The 22835-nt window shown below is 42.8% G+C and overlaps 1 protein-coding gene across 4 annotated transcripts in view; it reads left to right on the top strand.

Moving 5' to 3' along the window:
• Window positions 1-22835, top strand: part of ANTXR1 (ANTXR cell adhesion molecule 1) — a 250183-nt gene that overhangs the window by 141997 nt on the left and 85351 nt on the right. The window contains exon 18 of one of the 4 annotated variants that reach the window (XM_050940029.1): window positions 17247-17319. The exons of the other annotated variants lie outside the window; for them this stretch is intronic. Coding sequence (XP_050795986.1) covers window positions 17247-17270 — 24 coding nt within the window. The 3' untranslated portion in view covers window positions 17271-17319. Of the gene's footprint in view, window positions 1-17246; window positions 17320-22835 lie in introns of those variants that run through there. 4 annotated transcript variants of the gene reach the window in all.

The raw sequence follows: 22835 nt of genomic DNA, 5'->3' as shown, positions 1-22835 counted from the left end.
AACCTTAGCCACTTGCATGAACTTTGTTTGCAACTGATTTCAGAGTAGTGACCATGTTAGTCTGTATCCACAAAAGGAACAGGAGTACTTGTGGCACCTTAGAGACTAACAAATTTATTTGAGCATAAGCTTTTGTGGGCTACAGCCCACTTCATCGGATGCATAGACTGGAACATACAGCAAGAAGGTATTTATACATACAGAGAACATGAAAAGGTGGAAGTAGCCATACCAACTGTAAGAGGCCAATATCTTGAGATGAGCTATCATCTCTGATATTCATATGCAACTGAGATTCATAAGGGTTCAGATTCCTTTGGCTCAGAGCCCTGTTGATACGGTTAAGTTATATAGATCACATTGCAATAGCAATTGTCCATCTATGCAGAAACTATCAATCAGATATTGTTTTGCTGTTACAATTTTATGGCCACTTTCAATTAGCTAGAGCCTTGGATGCAGAAGTTAAATGTACATGCATTTCTCATTGCTCAAAGACCTAGTTCTCTGTCATAAACTCCAAGGGTGAAATCCTGACCTCATTGAAGTCAATGGCAAAACTCCCACTGACTGTGGTGGGGCCAGGATTTCACTCCATAATTTTAAAGTCAATTGGAGTTTTTTCTGTTCAGGGATTGGAGGTTGAGATCCAGGCTTTGTGTGTCTTAATTTGGAACCTCATAAAGCTGTTGGTTCTCCAATATTAATTTCTAGCAGATGAAAAACCTCTCCATAATGGAAGGAGATAGGCATGAAATGCAGTGGGGTGGGGTATCTGTTCTCATGTTTGCTCTGTCTACAGCAGATCCTGGGCTCACAGCTTCATGAATAATTAATAGTATAGAATAGAAGGAAGGAGCACATATAATAGGTCTGCATCTATTCATGTGTTCTAATGATTACACACGTTTTCTGAGAATGGGATAGTAAAATCCATTAAAATCAATGGACTTGTGTGTCCTACTTGAAGGTGAAAGGAGAAATGGTACAAGCGGAGGCACCAATACCAATGTTAACTTTTGCATTTCACGTATGAATTGTTTTCTATTCCTATTTTTCTTCTGCTAAAACACACAGATTCATATGTGTAGTTTATATTCTAAAACACGTATCAGAGTACATACAAAACATGCAATATGGGCAAGCAGATAAAATTGTAGAAACCATAAGTTCTGCATTTACTGACTTCTTGTGACTTAAATTGTGAAAACTTGCAACATTAACAGTGCACTATGGTAGTCTGGGAGTGTACCTTTATATGCGTGTACTTGTCTACATACACTCACACAATTATATATCTATCTATAGCTAAATCAGCATAACTGAGTCATCTATGAATTGTACTAATTATGTATACAGTTGGTAGACAGGGGGGCAAATTTATCCCTAGCATAAATCAGCTGAGTGCAGCAGTGTTCCATCAGGAACATATTTGGCTCATTTTGTTCATATTGGTGTGTAGCATTCAGAAGATTTCAGGAAACTCAACTAGACAAGAAACAGTGCTAACAACCATGTCATATTTTTTGTATTGATCCATAGTTCTATAATATTTGGCTGCCTATATAGTTTTCCATTGGCTGCCAAACCAGTTGGGGGGTAGGGCGTTTCTGAATAGAAGTATTAATACTTTCTTCCTTCAAAGGTACTTGGTCTTGTACTTTGATAAGCTAAAACTATGCTAGTTGAAAGATTCTGCCCTCAATTACACTTGGGAAAATCCAGAGTAACTTCACTGAAGCCAACAGAGTTAGTAGTGATCTACATCATTATAACTGAGAGCAGCGTCCAGCCTTCCACATGCATAGGAATGGTTATGCTGGCTCAGACCAATAGTACATCTAGCCCAATATCCTGTTTCTGACAATGGCCGGTGCCAGATGCTTCAAAGGGAATGAACAGAACGGGGCAATTCCAAATGATCCATCCCCTGTCCCCCAATCCCAGTTTCTGGCAGATGGAGATTTAGGGACACCCAGAGCATGGGGTTGTATCCCTGGCTATATTAGCTAATAGCCATTGACTTTACCACCATTGAACTCTGTGAATTTCTCTAATTCTTTTATGAACCCAGTTATACTTTTTGCCTTCAAAAACACAGCATTGATCCTGCTTTTCTTTTACTGGTTTTGCATCCAAATAAGTCCATGCAGCGGAGCAACTTATCTAGACAGGGACACTCTGAAAAAACAGTCCAAATTAACTAAAGGTGTGAATTCAATGAGGATTACTTAAATCACATTAAACCCCTGTGTAGATGCTGTCTTATGGAATTAAAGTGGCCTTAATTTGGTTTAGTTTAATTCACTTGCAATAGAGAACAAAAAGACAGTCGCTGCCTGAAAGAGCTTATAATCTACGTCGTCTTACCTAGCAGTACATATGGCCCGCTCCTTGGCGGCATTTCCAGTTGTGCCAATGGGAGCTGAGTACAAGAACTGTAGGCCTGTTATGGGCCTATGGCACGTCTGTGGGTATTTTATAGGCATTGCTGCTCTGGCGCTTTATCGAATGCTTAGTGAAGCCTGCGGGGCCATTTCCTGAAGTTCGTGCAAATTTGCTACATTTTTCAGCTACAGGCTGAACCTAAAGTGAGGGGGAAATAACCCTAGAACTCATGTGTTGAACAAGTGAGAGCACAGTAGATTCTGCCACTTAGAGAAAGTGTAATTGAATTAATGCAAAATAAATTCTCTGCTTTGGAAGTTTGAGTACAGCCTAGTGGCTAACAAGGCAATCAGAATTAGGACTCGAGGGTACATGTACACAACAAAAAAAAAAAAACTGAAAAAAAAAAAACCCCATAGCAGTGAGTCTGAGCCCAGGGTAATTCACTCAGGTTTGCAGGGCTGGGGCTAACAAATAGTAGTCTAAACGTGTGGGCTTGGGTTGAGGCCTGGGGTCTGAGACCCTCCCACCTCGCTGTGTTTCAGAGCCCGGATTCCAGTCCAAGCCCAAACGTCTATACTGCTATTTTAGCCCTGCAGCACAAGCCCTGTGCACCCAAGTCAGTTGGCCCAGGCTTTGAGACTTGCTATCATGGGTCGTCTTTTTTTTTTTTTTGCTGTGTAGACCTATGCATGGGCTCTATGGCCACTGACTCAGTAGATGATCTGGACTAGAGCAAGTTGTTTACCGTCTCTGTTCATCAATTTCCTCCATCAGCAAAATTGGGAGGTTCATAACACTTTGCTACCCATAAGAGAGGTCTGAAGCTGTGAGATCCTCAGACAAAAACCCTTGTAGTGTGAAGGACTGTAATTTTTTACCTTTGGAGGAAGAATGGTTAAAGAACTGAACTGGGAGTCTTAAAGCCGGGCTTATATTCCTGGCACAGACATCCTGTGGGACCTTGGGCAAGTCTCTTAACTTCTCTTTGCTTTCCTCATATGTAAAGTGGAGTTGATGATAGCTACCCCACCCAGTGAGGCTAAATTCACTCAGGTGTGTGAGGGGCTCAGAGAGCACAGTAAGATGCCAGTTCAATTAAATTTTAAAAGCATATAATTAAAAATTATTTGTAATCAATTAATTAAAGCCAGTGAATAAAATAAGCCCTTTGAGATCTCTTCGGAGCTCCCTCTGGTGTTCTCTGGTCACTTTTCCAGTGGAGGAAGTGGAAGCCGACGTTATAAACCCAGCACAGTCTAGGTTACCTTAAGGTTAGCTTCTTTTCGTGGGCTGGCCCAGCACGCATCAAACACTAGCTCATAAAAGACATCCCCACCTTGGTATGATTGGCAGCCAGCGCCGAAGAGACATCCAGCACGAAGGTTAGTGCTGAGTTGCTTGGAGTGGCAGTGTGGAAACAGCCATAAATCCAGGCTGCAGCTCTCTGTGCCTCCCAGATACCTAAATACAAACACACCCCAGAGTCGGTGTTAATCATTTATATTCCCTAAGGACAAAAATAAAAAATAAAATTCCCCTTCTCAAAATGAAAAATGGGGAAACCCTACAGAGGACACACAGAAGTTCTACTTAACCAAACAGTGTGTTTTCTTTGCAACACATATCGCAACATATCACATCACAATGACATGAAATTTCCATGGATGTAAACAAGAGTCCCATGGTCAGGAAGGCAGGACACTTATGTGGTCAGGAGTCTGGCTGGAGAGCTTTGATCTGGTTTCTTCCTTTGAATCACAGTCCTTACATCAGGGATAGCTCCCCTTCAGAAGTGGGCAGGGAAGATGGTACATCCTGTCTGACATTCTGTTTGGCATTTTCATGCAATTGTTTTTTTCAGCTGAGGCCACTGTTTTAGCATCATGTGTGTGCACAGAGCCATATGGCCACACCTTCATCCACCCCCGTATACTTCTCCACACAGTCACCCCCCCCACACACAGTTCCACACACAGACACCCCACATTCACCCACCCACCCAGACGCACACCTCCCCAGACAGACACCCACATGTACACTCTCACAGTCATGGGGTTTTTCAGCACTAAACATTAGCCAGCATGGTAAGGTTGAGAGATTCTTCCTGGCATGAGTAAATTGGGCTGTGGCAAGTAATTACCTTTGGCTGTGGCATTGATTGTGAGTAAGTCACTCAGACCAGCCAGTGCAGCGGTGGCTAGCAGCAGCAAGGATGAGCTGTGTTCTTACCAGGTTATGAAATCTTTGGCATGGCTTGGTGATTTGCAATCATGGGGTATTTCACAGAGATCTATATGACGGATTTGTTTTTTATCCTGTTTTTGTCCTTTGTGCTGACAGAAGGGGCTGGTACTTGACTGCTCCAGCCAGCAGGTTAGTAAACAGACCCAGGCTTCTGGCATCAATGATTCCAGGGGATCCTTGTGACTTTAAAGCAGAGCCACAGCTGGTTTGAAAGGGCAGCCCTGATACACTAGAGCCATGTGTAAATGCTGGGCTTTGCTAGCTTCAGAAAGCAGGAAACTCTCAGGGCTTAGAGCTACTGCTGCATGGGGCAGGTCAGCTGCTGGCTTAGAAATTCTCTCCTGACCCTCCTACCCTCCTCTAAAGGACCTCCCCCCGCACTCCCGTGGATCAAAGCAAGTGCGATATAACACAGTTTCATCTATAACGTGGTAAGATTTTTTGGCTCCCGAGGACAGCGTTGTATTGAGGTAGAGGTGTACTTTTATCCCTCATGTCTCCAGGCAGAAGCTCCCTATAACCAGACCTGGGATTTCCACATTGCATTGCACTGAAATCGTTCACATATAACCCTATCAACAAGAGTTTCACCAGACTTGAGGTCCTCATCTGCGGCTTCCACTGTAACCGCACACTCCCTAGAGCTGGGCGCCCCACAGAACATTCAGTGGGGATGCTGGGGTCCAGACCTGATCTTTATAACTGAGCAGATCCCCCAAATCCAAAAGCTCCCAGGCTTGGGAAGAACTCCAGTTCTGATACAAATCTGAGACGGGACCCATCTCTCGTTATTCTCATTGGTCTGCCGTCTCCTCCTACCCCATAATGAAAGCAATGGCATGCCCACTTCCCCCTCTGCACCAGTTGATTCTCAGAGCAGTGCTGCATATTTTCATCTGCCACGCCACTTTGAGACACAGAGTCAGTAGCCTCTTTCATTGCTCTCCAGTCCGCATGCTATATAGTGAGCGTAGGCAGCGCAGGCTTGGTCAGTCAGTCTGGGAGTGAGATAACTAGAAAGCCCCACAGCGTCTCTTCTGAGTCCAGTAGCTTCAAAATGGATCCATTTTATATTCATTACCACTGAATCCTGTCTTTCCTCCACCAGGAGAAACGCTGCACAGTGTATTGTCAGGAAAGGCTTAGATAAGTATTTGGAGCCTCGCAGGCAAAAGGAATAGCTTGTAAAGAGCCACTTGAAATTTGCGGACAGGAACCCTTGAACATGTGCTATTTCTAAGAGCTACAAGGGGGCCCTTGTGAAAGCAATTTGCACCTTATTTCTCTCCATTTTCTCCTCCTCCCAAAAAAGAGTTGATGCCCAACCCCTTGGTGTAGCTACGTTAATACACCCACTCAGTCAGCATAAAAGTATAAAGCTAAACAAATAAAGCAAGATGCAAAGTAACTGAAAAGAATCTCAGTTTATTTTGGAGGCTGAAAAATAATTGGACTAGATCCCAGGATAACACCACTTTCATATAAGCAGTGCCTTGAAGGAATCAGTTCCTTTAAGCACTACCAGTCCATGAGTGGAGTGCCTCATGGTTCTTGCTTCAGCATTGCATTGCATAGTTATTACTGTTTACAGTAGAACCTCAGAGTTACGAACACCAGAGTTACGAACTGACTAGTCAACCACACTCCTCATTTGGAACTGGAAGTACGGAATCAGGCGGCAGCAGCAGAAACAAAACAAAAACAAAAAAGGAAATACGGTATAGTACTGTGTTAAACAGAAACTACTAAAACAATAAAGGGAAAGCAGCATTTTTCTTCTGCATAGTAAAGTTTCACAGCTGTATTAAGTCAACATTCAGTTGTAAACTATGGAAAAACAACCGTAATGTTTTGTTCTGAGTTACAGACATTTCAGAGTTACAAAAAACCTCCATTCCCGAGGTGTTTATAACTTTGAGGTTCTACTGTATTTACGGTGACTCCTGCAGTGTGCTAGGTAGACATTCAGGAAGGGCTGGTCCCTGCCCCAAGGAGCTCACAGCATATGGCTGTGACAAGTAGGCATAGGTTAGAAGAAAGAGAACAAGTAGGCAATAGGTATGGAAGTCAACTCCAATAAGGGGTCCAGTGGATAACACAGTTGGTTAGGAGACCTGGAATCCATGCCCACTTCTGTTACTGATCTGCTATGTGACCTTGGGCAAGTCATAGCATCCCTCTGTGCCTCAGTTCCCCCCCTTTTTTCTATTTAGATTATAAGTTTTGGGGGGCAGGGACTGTCTCATACTAGAGCTATGGTTTCTTCACTGCAGAGCAGGTGTGGCTTGTGCATAGGGATAGCTAGCTAGTGATGGCTCTCCCAGTACAAAATCCTGGTGGAGACAAGGCAGGAGGGTAATTTTTATTGACCTTGTTGTAGCTAGTTGAGGTCAACCCTATACCTCCACCTGGGGTTTCCTTAGACCAACTATATTGAGGTATAAACTACCTATGCTTTGTCCCCAACTAGGATTTTACACTGAGATCGCTCTACAGCTAGCTATCTCAGTGCTAAAGCCACACCCTTCTTGTGCAATGCCAGCCTAGGATCTGGGTTTGTACAGAGCCTTGCACAATAGGGCCCTCATCTTGGCTGGGGTCTCCTGGTGCTGCTGTAATACAAATGACAAAGCCTTCCGGTTAAAGTGGGTTCTGTGATAACCATAAGCAGTATGTCAGAAGAGGGACATAAATATGGCCAGGTATGTGTAGATGCACAATGAAACGGAAGCGGAGTGGGGCCTGGGAGACAGCAGCACCTGGGCTCTCCTCTGAGTTCTGCCCTGTCTCTCCCTGTCAGTGCTCCTGGAACCAAAGTGGCAGAGGTCAGTATCAAAATCAGGTTACCATACATGGAGGATCCTTTGGGGCAGTGAGTCAGAACTGCCAAGGGGACTTAGGCTCAGCATTGCAATGCCTACCACTTAGGCGTCCTGGTGCCTAGTGGGCTCTGCTGCCCCAGATCAGATGCTCAGGCTCCTTATACAATGCATGGGGAGAGTTAAGCACCTAAGAATGGGATTCTTAGAAGCCCGCATGCTGAGTGGTGAATGCCCTAACATTAAGCTCCAATTAATTATATAATGAAATGGCTTCAGTATCTGCATTATTCAGAAAGATAGCAATCTTATGTTCATCTCCCTTATGAGTAAATTCTGATGCCCTCAGAAATAAATCAAATGCTTCTTTAAACCTTTCCCAGTTTTCTGCGGCATTTCTCAACGTTTTTAGAAATGTGGGAACTCTTAATTGATCCCTCTTATTTCATTCAAACTAATTTTTCACTAGTTTCCTTCTTCCAGTTTTTTTTTATCACAACCTTCAATCCTGGTGCCATATGTTGTTTTATATCCAAGTAATCCACCAGTCTTAATAAACAGTCATTGCTAGTAACTTAACAACAGGTTAACATATATACAGAGCATCTTAACTCCAGTCAAACTATCAATTCCCCCACTTTGAACTTTAGAGTACAAGAAGTGGGGACCTGCATGAACACTTCTAAGCTTAATTACCAGCTTAGGTCTGGTACGCTGCCACCAGCCAGAATTTAGTGTCTGGCACACTTTCTGTTCCTCCAAAACCTTCCCTGGGGAACCCAGACCCAAACTCCTTGGGTTTTAAAACAAGGAGAAATTAACCATCCCCCTCCTTTTCCCCCCAGACTTTTCCCTCCCTGGGTTGCTTTGAGAGGCTTCACACCAATCCAAACTCCTTGGATCTTAAAACAAGGAGGAATTAAGCTTCCCTCCCCTTTCCCCCCACCAATCCCTGGTGAGTTCAGACTCAATCCCTTGGATTTTAAAACAAGGAAAAATCAATTAGGTTCTTAAAAAGAAAGCTTTTAATTAAAGAAAGAAAAAAAGTAAAAGTTGTCTCTGTAAAATTAGGATGAAAAATGCTTTACAGGGTACTCAGATTCATATAGACTAGAGGGACCACCCCCCCAGCCTTAGATTCAAAGTTACAGCAAACAGAGGTGAAAATCCTTCCAGCAAAAAGACACATTTACAAGTTGAGAAAACAAACGTAAGACTAATCTGCCTTGCCTGGCTACTACTTACAATTTTGAAACATGAAAGACTGATTCAGAAAGATTTGGAGAACCTGGAATGATGTCCCGTCCCTCTCAGTCCCGAGAGCGAACAACGAACCAAACAAAAAGCACAAACAAAAACTTCCCTCCACCAAGATTTGAAAGTGCCTTGTCCCCCTATTGGTCCTCTGGTCAGGTGTCAGCCAGGTTTACTGAGCTTCTTAACCCTTTACAGGTAAAAGAGACATTAACCCTTAACCATCTGTTTATGACAACTAGTAACTTAACAACAGGTTAACATATATACAGAGCATCTTAACTCCAGTCAAACTATCAATCTAACCCAAACCCAGCCGCCTCCTCCCACTGCCAGCTCCCACACCCCAGAGATCTTATTCATTCTATTTAGGCCACACTGACCCCACAGGTCAAAGGGAGTTAAGCGCCTGAGTCTGGGCCAGAGGAAGGAGCCTCTCTCTGCTTAGGATTCAGAAGCATGAATCCTTTCCTGGAGTTAGGCAACTGAGCTGGGTCAGCCCTTTCTGCTAAAAAAGAAGGAGGTGCCACCCTTATACCCATGGATGTGGGAGACGTAAGTTCAAATCTCCCCTTTGCTGGAGTCAGAAAAGGAACTTGGGCCCTGGCTTTCTACCTCCTAGTTGAGTGCTCTGGCTATTGTGAAGGGGAGAGGGGCACCGTCTCCCATTACTTTTTATGGGTTAGGTGTGCTCTGAGAGCACCTATCAGAGTGAACCCTGCAGGCAAGATAAGTGGGGGAACACTTAGTTTGTTAATCTTCGCAATGGCTTTGCGATGCCCACTGGCAGACAGGTAGGTGCCAAGGAATATTTGGCACCTACAGGGCAAGGCAGCAGCTGTACAGGGGTTTGTTTGGAAGAGCTAACACTTGGACTTAGATATCTAAGTGACACTTAGATGCCTCCGTCCCTTTGTGGATCTAGCCCTTAGTGCCAGATCCAAAGCTTGCTGAAGTCAATGGAAAGACTCCCATTGGCCTTGATGGGCTCTGCTGTGGGCCCTTAATCTGCCCATGAAGGTAAGCATACTAACCTCTCATGGGGTTGTGAAGTGTGATTACTGTTAGCAAGGGACTGTGAGAGTCCTGGATGGAAGGCACTGTAGAACTACGGCAGGGCTCAGCATTATTACGATGTGCAGATATAACACCGACAGACCCCAATCGTCGGCCGCCAGGATCAAACCTGAAACCTCTGGAGCTTAGTGCATGAGCCTCTACACATGAGCTAAAAGTCAACTGGCTCTTAGCTAAGGCTGTAGAGCAGACTCATTTTTACCTCTCTCTCTCAGTGGTCTCAGTGCCACTGAGAGAGAGACGGAACACCAAACCCAGAAGGTGTGTGGGTTACACATAAATATCATGTGATTATCAGAGCTCAGTATTTCTGGAAGTTGTCTTTTTGTCTAATGGCTCATTGAGACTCTGCCAATTGACATCAGTTGAGGATTCAACCCATAGTATTTATCTCTGCTTTGACAGGTCATACATCCAACTTTGTATCCGCAAGAACGAAATGTGCAGCAAGTCCTTGTTTACAATAGCAGGGGTCTTTCTGACGTGTGTTTTTCATTGGAAAGCAAAAGGAAAAGAGAGGGTCAAGCAAGACCTGTTCTGAATTCACTAGGAGAAGCTGAGATGCACAAAGAGATTGTGAAATTCTTTCCTCAGCGTCAAACCTGGAAATGATCTGAGGTTACCAACAGACACAGCTGTTTTTAATAAGGCGAGGAAGTCAGGGTAACGTGGGATTCCTGTGGTCTTCTTGCATTCTAGAGAGACTAGGTTTGCATTTTTGTCTGCATTAATGAGGTTATTTTTATAGTCAAAATATCATCAGATGGGATTTAAAAAAAGAAAACATTGGGCCCTTTTATAATTCTGGATGAGAGCTCTCATTAGTGCAAAGGATCCTAGTAATTATAGTGGCACCCACTAGTGGCATTTGAAAGTTGCCAGTTGAGTTTCCATGTTTTTCAGGAATTTAGAAGTCAATTATAAAAATGTGTCTGAGGGTACGTCCAGACTACCCGCCCTATCGGCGGGTAGCGATTGATTTATCGGGGATCGATAAATCTAGACGCGATATATCGATCCCCAAACGCGCTCCCCATCGACTCTGGAACTCCACTGGAGCGAGCAGCGGTAGTAGAGTCAATGGGGGAGCCGCAGACATCGATCCCACGCTGTGAGGATCCGAGGTAAATCGATCTAAGATACTTCAACTTCAGCTACGCTATTCACGTAGCTGAAGTTGTGTATCTTAAATTGACACCCCCTTGCCCCCAGTGTAGACCAGCCCTGAAGTTCAAACAAGGCCTATAAAGTCTAAAGCTGGGAATAAATTATGTTTATATTTTTATTGATAATTTAATTTGCATTGCTTTTGCATTACTTGTGCGTGTAGATGGAGGAAAAAGCATAACAAGACCATGCAAAATTATGTATAAATAAAGAGGCAACAACAGTTACCCAAAATGTACAGGGAGAAATATTTTTTAGATACACACTTTTTGCAAATTCTCCAATGAAGTCACTTAGACTAGTATCTTGTTAGATATCAATGAAATATCTATGGTACAAACTGCATTTAACTAGCTGAGGAGGATGGGGCTCTGAAATATTGTGAAAAATTTCCTTGATTAAATCACAAATGTGTTTTTACAGTGAAATATGCACAAAATCCTCCCCACCCTAATTAAGGTTATTTCTTTAAGTTACAATGAAAAGCCAAAACCTCAACTCTGGATGGTTTCACTGTGAATGTTTCATACAGCCTGGGGAATAAGATTTGCCACACTGGAATAGATCCATCGTTCGTCTAACAGCAGGCCATTCCTGGTTAGGCCCTGATTCTGCAAAGCACTTGAACACATGCTGAACTTTAGGTATGTGCTCATCTTATTGAATTCAAAGAGACTTAAGCACATGCTCACGTTTTGCTGAATCAGGTCCTAAATTCCCACAATTATGCAAAATGGAGAGGAGGAGCTTTTTGCTTGACCCCGCTGGTGATCATCTGAGGTCGTGAAGCCCAGGAATTGATAGCCCTTTTCATGTTCATCTTAGCTACTATGATGACAGATCTAACATGTCCAGTTAACATATATAGACTGTTATCCTGTGGCAGCAGCATGATCTACTGGTTAGGGAACTAGACTGGGAATCTGGGGACCTCCATTCTGCTCTCAGCTCTGAGACTGTCTCTTTGTCTGACCTTGGTCAAATCACTTAGGGACAGATTTTTAAGGGCATTTAGGTGCCTAGCTCCCAGAGAGATTAGAAGGCAAGAGACAACAGACAGATGAAGGGCAATAGGACACAATGAGACAATATTGGTCTGCATAATAGGCAATGCCTAAGATGTTTATGCTACAGAGGAAACAGAATTATATCATAGGAATTTAAGGCTGGGAGGGACCTCAAGATGACATCAAGCCCAGCCCAGTGATTTCTCAACACCCCCCCTGAATTTCCCCAACACCGCCCCCCAGTTTTTTGAACTAGTTATATGCCAAACCTGGTGGCTGAACTTTGTGACTTTGTCCTCACCCACAACAATTTCACATTTGGGAACAATATATACCTTCAAGTCAGTGGCACTGCTCTGAGTACCCGCATGGCCCCACAGTATGCCAACATTTTTATGGCTGACTTAGAACAATGCTTCCTTAGCTTTCATCATCTAACGCTCCTACTCTACTTGCGCTGGACCCATGGAAAAGAAGCCCTTCAGGAATTCCACCATGATTTCAACAATTTCCATCCCACCATCAACCTCAACCTAGACCAATCCACACAAGCGGTCCATTTCCTTGACACTACTGTGCTAATCAGCGATGGTCACATAAACACCACCCTGTACTGGAAACCTATTGACCGCTATACTTATCTACTTGCCTCCGCTTCCATCCAGGATATACCACACGATCCATTGTCTACAGCCAAGCTCTAAGATACAACCGCATTTGCTCCAATCCCTCAGACAGAGACAAACACCTACAAGATCTCTATCAGGCATTCTTAAAACATTCTAAAAATACCCACCTGCTGAAGTGAAAAAACAGATTGACAGAGCCAGAAGAATACCCAGAAGTCATCTACTACAAGACAGGCCCAACATAGAAAATAAAAGAACACCACTAGCCGTCACCTTCAGCCCCCAACTAAAACCTCTCCAGTGCATCATCAAAGATCTACAACCTATCCTGAAAGATGATCCCTCACTCTCCCAGATCTTGGGAGACAGGCCTGTTCTCACTTACAGACAGCCCTCAAAACTGAAGCACATGCTCACCAGCAACCACACACCACAGAACAAAAACACTAACCCAGGAACCTATCCTTGCAACACAGCCCGATGCCAACTCTGTCCACATATCTATTCAAGTGACACCATAATAGGACCCAATCACATCAGCCACGCCATCAAGGGCTCGTTCACCTGCACATCTACCAATGTGATATATACCATCATGTGCCAGCAATGCCCCTCTGCCATGCACATTGGCCAAACCAGTCAGTCTCTATGCAAAAGAATAAATGGACACAAATCTGACATCAGGAATCATAACTTTCAAAAACCAGTAGGAGAACACTTCAACCTCTCTGGCCATTCAGTAACAGATTTAAAGGTGGCAATTTTGCAACAGAAAAGCTTCAAAAACAGACTCCAACTAGAAACTGCTGAACTTGAATTAATATGCAAACTAGATACAATCAATTTAGGCTTAAATAGAGACTGGTAATGGCTGAGCCATTACACACGTTGAATCTTTTTCCCCATGTTAAGTATCCTCACAGCTTCTTGTCAAACTGTCTTAAAGGGCTATCTTGATTATCGCTACAAAAGGTTTTTTTCTCCTGCTGACAGTAGCGCATCTTAATTAATTATCCTATTAAAATTGGTTGGGCAACTCTCACCTTTTCATGTTCTCTGTATTATATATGTATAGAGCCATTGGCCATTATCTTTGAAAACTCATGGCGAACAGGGGAGGTCCCGGATGACTGGAAAAAGGCTAATGTAGTGCCCATCTTTAAAAAAGGGAAGGAGGAGGATCTGGGGAACTACAGGTCAGTCAGCCTCACCTCAGTTCCTGGAAAAATCATGGATCAGGTCCTCAAGGAATCAATTCTGAAGCACTTAGAGGAGAGGAAAGTGATCAGGAACAGTCAGCATGGATTCACCAAGGGCAAGTCATGCCTGACTAACCTAATTGCCTTCTATGAGGAGATAACTGGGTCTGTGGATGGGGGGAAAGCAGTGGATGTGTTATTCCTTGACTTTAGCAAAGCTTTTGATATGGTCTCCCACAGTATTCTTGCCAGCAAGTTAAAGATGTATGGGCTGGATGATTGGACGGTAAGGTGGATAGAAAGCTGGTTAGATCATCGGACTCAACGAGTAGTGATCAACGGCTCCATGTCTAGTTGCCAGCCGGTTTCAAGTGGAGTGCCCCAAGGGTCAGTTCTGGAGCTGGTTTTGTTCAATATCTTCATTAATGGTCTGGAGGATGGAGTGGACTGCACTCTCAGCAAGTTTGCAGATGACACTAAACTTGGAGAAGTGGTAGATACGCTGGAGTGTAGGGATAAGATACAGAGGGACCTAGACAAAATAGAGGACTGGGCCAAAAGAAACTTGATGAGGTTCAACAAGGACAAGTGCAGAGTCCTGCACTTAGGACGGAAGAATCCCATTCATTGTTACAGACTATGGACCGAATGGCTAGGAAGCAGTTCTGCAGAAAAGGACCTAGGGCTTACAGTGGACGAGAAGCTGGATATGAGTCAACAGTGTGCCCTTGTTGCCAAGAAGGTTAAAGGCATTTTTGGCTGTATAAGTAGGGGCATTCCCAGCAGATCGAAGGATGTGATCATTCCCCTCTATTCGACATTGGTGAGGCCTCATCTGGAGTACTGTGTCCAGTTTTGGGCCCCACACTACAAGAAGGATGTGGAAAAATTGGAAAGAGTCCAGCGGAGGGCAACAAAAATGATTAGGGGGCTGGAGCACATGATTTAAGAGGAGAGGCTGAGGGAACTGGGATTGTTTAGTCTGCAGAAGAGAAGAATGAGCGGGGGGATTTGATAGCTGCTTTCAACTACCTGAAAAGGGGTTCCAAAGAGGATGGATCTAGATTGTTCTCAGTGGTGGCAGATGCCAGAACAAGGAGCAATGGTCTCAAGTTGCAGTGGTGGAGGTTTAGGTTGGATATTAGGAAAATCTTTTCAACTCAGAGAGTGGTGAAGCACTGGAATGGGTTACCTAGGGAGGTGGTGGAATCTCCTTCCTTAGAGGTTTTTAAGGTCAGGCTTGACAAAGCCCTGGCTGGGATGATTTAGTTAGTTGGGAATTGGTCCTGCTTTGAGCAAGGTGTTGGACTAGATGACCTCCTGAGGTCCCTTCCAACCCTGATATTCTATGATTCTATGATATATCTCCTCACTATAAGTTCCATTCTATGCATCCAATGAAATGGACCCACGAAAATTTATGTTAAAATACATTTGTTAGTCTCTAAGGTGCCACAAGTACTCCTGTTCTTTTTAAAAAAGCAAACAGAATGTTGGGAATCATTGACTGCCACTGCACATTGAGTGGATTTTTTCAGAGAACTATCCACAACGACTCCAACATCTCTTTCTTGAGTGTGAACAGCTAATTCAGACTCCTTCATTTTGTATGTATAGTTGAGATTGTTTTCCAATATGCATTACTTTGCATTTATCAACATTGAATTTCATCTGCCAGTTTTGTTGCCCAGTCACTCAGTTTTGTGAGATCCCTTTGTAATTCTTCGCAGTCTGCCTGGGACTTAACTATCTTGAATAGTTTTGCATCATATACAAATTTTGCCACCTCACTCTTTACTCATTTTTCCAGATCATTTATGAATATGTTGAACAGTAATGGTCCCAATACCAACACCCTCAGAGATACCACTATTTATCTCTCTCCATTCTGAAAACTGATAATTTATTTCTACTCTTTGTTTCCCATTTTTTAACCAGTTACTGATCCATGAGAGGACTTCACTCTTATCCCATGATGGCTTACTTTTCAAAAGTCAATTTAAATTAAAAACTTTTTTTTAATTTATATTTTAAAAAAAATCTAGACCTGTTATGCGTTTTGGTGTAACATGCATTATTCTTATGTTAAATGTGTATCATCGTAACAAAACATTTAGTTTATTCATATCTCTTTTATATATCTCATTGGTCCTGACACCTCCCCTGTAAATTCGAACACCTCCCCTAATTTCAGTTCCTGGGGAAACCACTGGTCCAGCCCCCTGTGCTGAGGCAGGACCAAATATTCCTAGACTATCCCTGACAGGTGTTTGTTCAACTTGTTCTTAAAAACCTCCTTGATGGGAATTCCATAACCTCCCTTGGAAGCCTGTTCCAGAAATAAATACCCTTACAGTTAGCACATTTTTTTCTAATATCTAACCTAAATCTTCCTTGCTGCAGAGTGAGCCCATTACTGTTTGTCCTACCTTCAGTGGACTTGGAGAACAATTGATCCTCATCTTTTTATAGCAACCCTTTACATATTTGAAGACTGTTATCAAGTCCCCATTCAATCTACTTGTCTCAAGACTAAACGTGCCCATTTTTTTAATCTTTCTTCATAGGTCAGGGTTTCTAAACGTTGATCATTTTTCTTGCTCTCCTCTGGACTCTGCAATTTGTCTATATCTTTCCTAAAGTGTCGTGCCCAGAACTAGACACAATACTCCAGCTGAGGCTTCACTAGGGCTGAGTGGAATGGGATAATTACCTCCTTTGTCTTCACACTATACTCCTGTTAATACACCCCAGAATATTAGACTTTTTCACAAGTGCATCACATTGTTGATTCATATTCTGTCTCTGATCCACTATAAACCCCAGATCCTTTTCAGCAGTACTATCACCTAACCAGTTATTCCCCATTTTGTAGCTGTGCATTTGATTTGATCTTCTTCAGAGTAGTACTTTGTCTTTACTGAATTTCACCCTGTTAATTTCAGACCAATTCTCCAATTTGTCATGGTCCTTTTGAAATCAAATTCTGTCCTCCAAAGGTGCACCCTTACCCAGCTTGGTGTCATCCAGAATTTTTATTACTCTCCACTCCATTGCTGAAGTCATTAATGAAAATATTGAATAGTACCATCCCCAGGACTGACTCCATGCAGGACCCCACTAGATATGCCTTACCAGTTTGACAGTGAACCATTGCTAATGACCCTTAGAATACAGTCTTTCAACCAGCTGTTCACCCACCTTGTAATTTCATCTAGACTACATTTCCTTAGTTTGTTTAGGAGAATATCATGTGGGAGTATGTCAAAAGCCTTACTAAAATCAAGATATATAATGTATACCACTTCCTGTCCACCCACCATAGGCCAGTAATCCTGTCAAAGAAGGAAATTAGGTTGTTCTGGCATAATATGTTCTTGACAATTCATGCTGACTATTACTAATAACCCTGTTATCCTCTAGGTGCTCACAAATTGATTGTTTCATCATTTGTTCCAGAATCTTTCCAGGTATCAAAGTTAGACTGACTGGTCTATTATTCCCTGGGTCCTCTTTGTTCCCCTTTTTAAAGATAGGTGATATGTTTGCCCTTCTCCATGTCTCTGGGACCTCACTCGTCCTCCGTGGGTTCTCGAACAGTTCTGAGATTGCTTCAGCTAGTTCCTCACATACCCTAGCATGAATTTCATCAGCCCCTGCCAGCTTGAATACATCTAATTTATCTAACTATTCTTTATCCTGTTCTTTCCCTAGTTTGGCTTACGTTCCTTCTCCCTTGTTGCTAATATTAATTGTGTTGAGTATCTAGCTGCTATTAACCTTTTTAGTGAAGACAGAAGTGAAACAGGCATTAAACACCTCAGCCTTCTTCATGTCATTTGTTATTAATTCTCCTTCCCTACTAAGTAATAGACCTATACTTTCTTGTGTCTTTCTCTTGCTCCTAATGTATTTAAAAAGCCTCTTCTTATTGCCTTTCATGTCCCTTGCTAATTGTAACTCATTTTGTGCCTTAGCCTTTCTGATTTTTTCCCTACATGCTTTTGCTATTCTTTTGTACTCCTCCTTAGCAATTTGTCCATATTTCCATTTTTTGTTGGATTCCTTTTTGATTTCCAGCTTATTAAAGAGCTCCTGATAGAGTCACATTGGCCTCTTACTGTTCTTTCTATCTTTCCTATGCATCGGAATAGTTGGCAGTTATGCATTTAATATTGTCTCCTTGAGAAACTGCCAGCTCTCCTTACGATAATAACTCAGTGAAAGTGCCTCTGTGCAGCATGACAGGTCAGTCTGTCCAAAGGGTATGAATAGAATCTTAGATCAATTCCTGCCAAAAAAAAAAAAAAAAAGGAAAGAAAAGAAAGAAATCATGCAAGTAAGTGCTCAGCTTCTAATGGCTTGGTGAAAAATATTTAGGGGATGCATTCAAAGCAGATGCACCCATGTAACATCAAATCTTCAGCACAAAAGTTGCAAGTTGTCCATGGAGGAGGGCAGTTGATCTCTGTGGCTTCAGTGAACTTGTGCATAAGGGAATTTAGGAGCTAACCTATCAGAGAAAAGAAGACTGGGGAAAGCAGAGCAGTTATGTTTATAGGAGAATAAGGGCTTGATTCAAAGCCCGCTGAAGTCAGTATAAATTAAATCCCTACCCATCAGTCTAATGCACTCTTCACACACTGCCTCTGTGTCATCTCCAAGCCCCACCTTGTATTCTAGCCCCCAAGCAGGGTTTGGCCAACTGAACCTAGATTTCAAATATAGGCCATGTAAGGGGATTTAGGGACTGGTTCCCACTCTAGGAGCTATTTCAGGATGGGGACCATAACTTTGCATTATGCTGTATTTCATATATACTTCTTACTAATCATCATTTTAAAGCCAAATTTTACAGCTGCTGTAAACAGCTGGCTTCCGTGGAGTTGTGGCAGCTTACCCCAGGATTTAATTTGTTCCAATAGGCCCTGATACAAAGCCCACCGAGGTCAATGCAAGTCTTTGCACTGAGCTCAATGGGATGGGAATCAGGCCATAGTGTCATTAGGAAAGTATAACAGAAGACAGCAGGACAACCATCTAAGTGAGCAGGCTTTAATCCATCCATCTATCTTATGTGTTTAAGGAGCTAGTGTGTCCTCTTGGATCGAGCACTAGGCTGTGAGACAGAAGACTTTGCTTTCAGTCACACTCTGTCCTTGTGTGGCCCTGGGCAAGTGTTTCCTCTCTCTGGATCACTGTTTCCTCATCAGTAAATTGGGGATAATGACACATCCCTTCCTTTTTAAAGCTTTATGAGATCTACAGATGAAAAGCACTACCCTTAGATGGTTCACTTTTTGGGGGGCAGGGACTATTTGTTATGTGTTTGCACAATGGGGTCTTCTAGGCACTACTCCAATACTACTACTAATAATAATAATTAATAATTAATAGCTATGGTTATTTCTGAGGTACCTACCACCATGGCAGAGGCAGAAGGAAATCAGAAAGGGATACAAGAATCGGTGGCTTTTGGTAGTTGGGACAGATTCCTTCTCCTCTTTGGATTTACCCACCCCATACCAGCCAAGTCTCCGCAAGCATGCTGACATTTTTTATATCAACAGTGATTTCTTTTGTGAAATCGGTCCCCTCTTCTGTGTACCCAGTGGGAAAATGTTCCCATGTAAATGCCTTGACACTTACAAACCTCCTATAGTCAGAGAAAGCGCTGGCCCCTATGAAGGCCTTGCAATCTGAAGAGAGAAGACAGATAAGACAAGCAATCATCATCATCCCCAGTTTACAAGTGGTTTCTCCCTTTCCTAGGAGTTTTACCCATGTTCACACAGGAAGTCTGTGGCAGAACAGGAAATTGAAGCCCACTCTGTTAAGTCCCAATCCAATGCCTTAATCACAAGGACAACCTGTCTCTCTGCATCAACCTCCCATCAGTACCTCTCCCATGAAACCTCTGCCAATGGGACTGAGTTTGGCCAGAATGTGATGTCACCAACTGATAAGTGCGCATTACAGGTCCCTGTACCAGAATCATATCTTCTGTGGATCCGGCACAGTGAGGGACCTGTAACGCACACTTCCCCATGGGTTATATTAACAAAGCCTAGCCCATGTGGAATCTTTCTCAGTGAGACAGGAGTGGTCCACAGAGTGTGTAAAGGAGGGTGCGAAGTCTGTAGAGAGCTTTGGGGTCGTCAGGTGAGTGGAGATACATAGACACAGTCACTACAGGAGGATATGATGGGCTTGTGCCTTCTCTAATGTGGTACTATCCTATTCATGTCCCCCTCAGGGTATGTCTACACTGCTATCCGAAGTTGTGATTGCAGCCCATATAGACATACCCAAGCTAGCTTTAATCTAGTGAGTCTGCGTATGTCTGCATATGCTGCAATCACGCTTCTGGTTGCAGTGAAGACATATTCTCAGTCTGGTTGCTGGCTCATATATTCCCACTCCTTTTCCCTCACACCCCAAACCTGCAGTTTCCACCTCTGAGTCATTGTATAAACGCCAGTCACTGTGAGTGTTTTTTATAGCACCAAAATTATTACACCAGCTAACTTAGGTGCGACTTTAACTGAAGCATGAAACTGCCTCATCTATGCATTTAACTGTGAAATTTCCAGTGTCGTGAGTTACTAGGAAAATTTCTTAGTCTGGGAAGGCTTTTACATTTCTCAGCAGAGCTTAGGGAAAGGAATGATGCCTCTGAACGCTGGGAAGAGAAGCAGGTCCATATAATGAACTGAAGAGTATAAAGGGATTTATTTTTTAAAGTGAAGAAGGCAAAAACCAGCCAATGGAATGGTCTAGTCAAACTTTCCTTCACGTGAAGTAAGTAGTTCTGCAGCAACTCTCTGAATAGACTAAAGGCTGGGAGTAAATTCTCAGGGTGGAGCTGGTCAGAAGACAGGAAGTATTTTCAGTGACAAATTTTTGGAAAGAAATTTTTAAAAAAAAAGTTCATTTAAAGAAAGAAAAATCCAAAAAAAGTTCTGGATTTTTTGATGAAAAATCAGACACTGACAATTTTTCTGTTTTTCCAAAAATGAAACATTTTTATAGCAAAAAAAAATGAATAATTTCAAAAGAAATGAAAATTTTCCTTAGGTAAAAGGTAATTTTGGCAGTGATTATGAGCAGCTCTTCCTCAGGGATGTCCTATATAGTGCCAGTCCTGCAGTCCTTATCCAGAACAAACTCCCAGCAACTTTTGGGTGCATCTGTAATGGCTATTTTTCCCCCCTCTTGCCACAGTATCTGAGTGCCTCAGAATCTTTAATACATTTACCCCACCACACTCTGTGAGATAGGGCATTCCTAGGGCTTGTTTACACTTACTAAAGGATTGATGCTGCGGCAATCAATGCATCGGTGGTCGATTTAGTGAGTCTAGTGAAGTTTCCTCTTCTAATTGCTCTCCCATTGTCTCCTATACACCATGTGATCGAGAAGATTAAGGGGAGTCAATGGGAGAGTGTCTCCCATTAATGTCACGTATGGTGGACCTCGCAGTAAATAGATGTAAGCTACATCGATTTGAGTTACACTATTCTGTGAAGGTTTACGTAACTATTCACGTAAACTCAAACTGCGTAGTTTAGATCAACTTTTCCCTTTAATGTAAACAAGGCCCTATTTTACAGATGGAGAACTGAGGCACTCAGTTGCTTGGGATTACACAGGAAGTCTGTGACAGAGTAGGAGAATGAACTCAGGGTCCTAGGTTACTGCTCTAACTACTGGACACCATTCCTCTATTGTTAGGGAAGATACTACAAATGATTTGCAGCACCTCAGACATGACAGACCATGACCTCAGATCAGACATGTCACAAGGCAAATGTTAGGACAGAAATCCTAGCTCCACTAAAGGCAATAGCAAAACTCTCATTGACTTCAGTGAGGCCAGGATTTCACCCCAGGTAGGGCCACTGTATGATACATCAGCTGGGGAAAGGAGGAACTTTTCTACACTATCATGAAGGGAAAGTGAGGTCATTGGGTCCTGTGGGACTGTAGTAAATTTCCAGAAATACACATGAGACAAGAACTGAAAAATATGGATGCAGATTCTAAACTTTCTGAACCTCTTCCACAGAGTTCATGGAGCATTTGGCCTCCAGGATTTTGGTTAGGGCCCATCTGTGTCAGGAACTTTTGTATTACACCCAAAGAATCAATCATTTCTAATTGTAAGGTTAGGATGGAACCTGTAGCATAAAATAACCTCAAATCTTATAAATGCCACTATGAAGCTGAGACAGGAAAAGAATCTGATCAATTGTCCTGAAAGCCAAAGACAACAAACCGCAAGGATCGTGTTCACATGAGTCAAGTAAGGCAAATGAGTAGTAGCTCCCATTGACTCTGCATGCACCTCAGCAGGACCAGCTGTTTCACCAGTGGCTCATGTATCTCTTGGCAGGAAAGCTCAGGGGACCTGCTTAGTGCTAGGGTTCACAAGCACCCCAGAACCCAACTTTAAGGAAAAGGTTGGTCAGATTGTTTGGTGGTTAATGGGGACATATTTGCTCTGCATCCATTTACAGGCTTCATTTCACACCGGGCATCTGGTAAGCCTATGCAAATCTAGTCAGGCCACTTACATCATATCAGGGTATGGGATTTTTGGCCATATAACAGAAGTAGTATTGAACAGAACTGGACTTTTCTGATTGGTAGTCAGTGACGACACATGTCTGTAATCCCCAGTAAGTGCCTGGGCCTGCTTTCCAATTTTTTTTTAATATGCACTACAAATTCCATATATATAAATGGAGTTTCGTAGCAGCAATAAAGACAGCGCAGGTGGTGTAGTTCAGAGCAATAACTGTACTTCTTGAGTGGCTAGAATAACTCCACCTGGCTTTGTGCCTGATTATGTAACACTACCTGCAGAGGGTGCCATAGTTGCCCATATATACAATACATATCCATATATATTCTGCCTTATTCCAATGTAACTATAAATACAGAGCAAAACTCCATCTCCCACCATAGCACTTAGACAATATGGTCCTGAAAGGACACAAAACTCATCAACAGAGGCAGGCAAGAAAGCAATGGCAAAACTCTCGT

The sequence above is a fragment of the Gopherus flavomarginatus genome, chromosome 2 (genome assembly GCF_025201925.1).
Source record: "Gopherus flavomarginatus isolate rGopFla2 chromosome 2, rGopFla2.mat.asm, whole genome shotgun sequence".
NCBI classification, from domain to species: Eukaryota; Metazoa; Chordata; order Testudines; family Testudinidae; genus Gopherus; species Gopherus flavomarginatus.
This window is presented reverse-complemented; position numbering and strand designations above follow the sequence as displayed.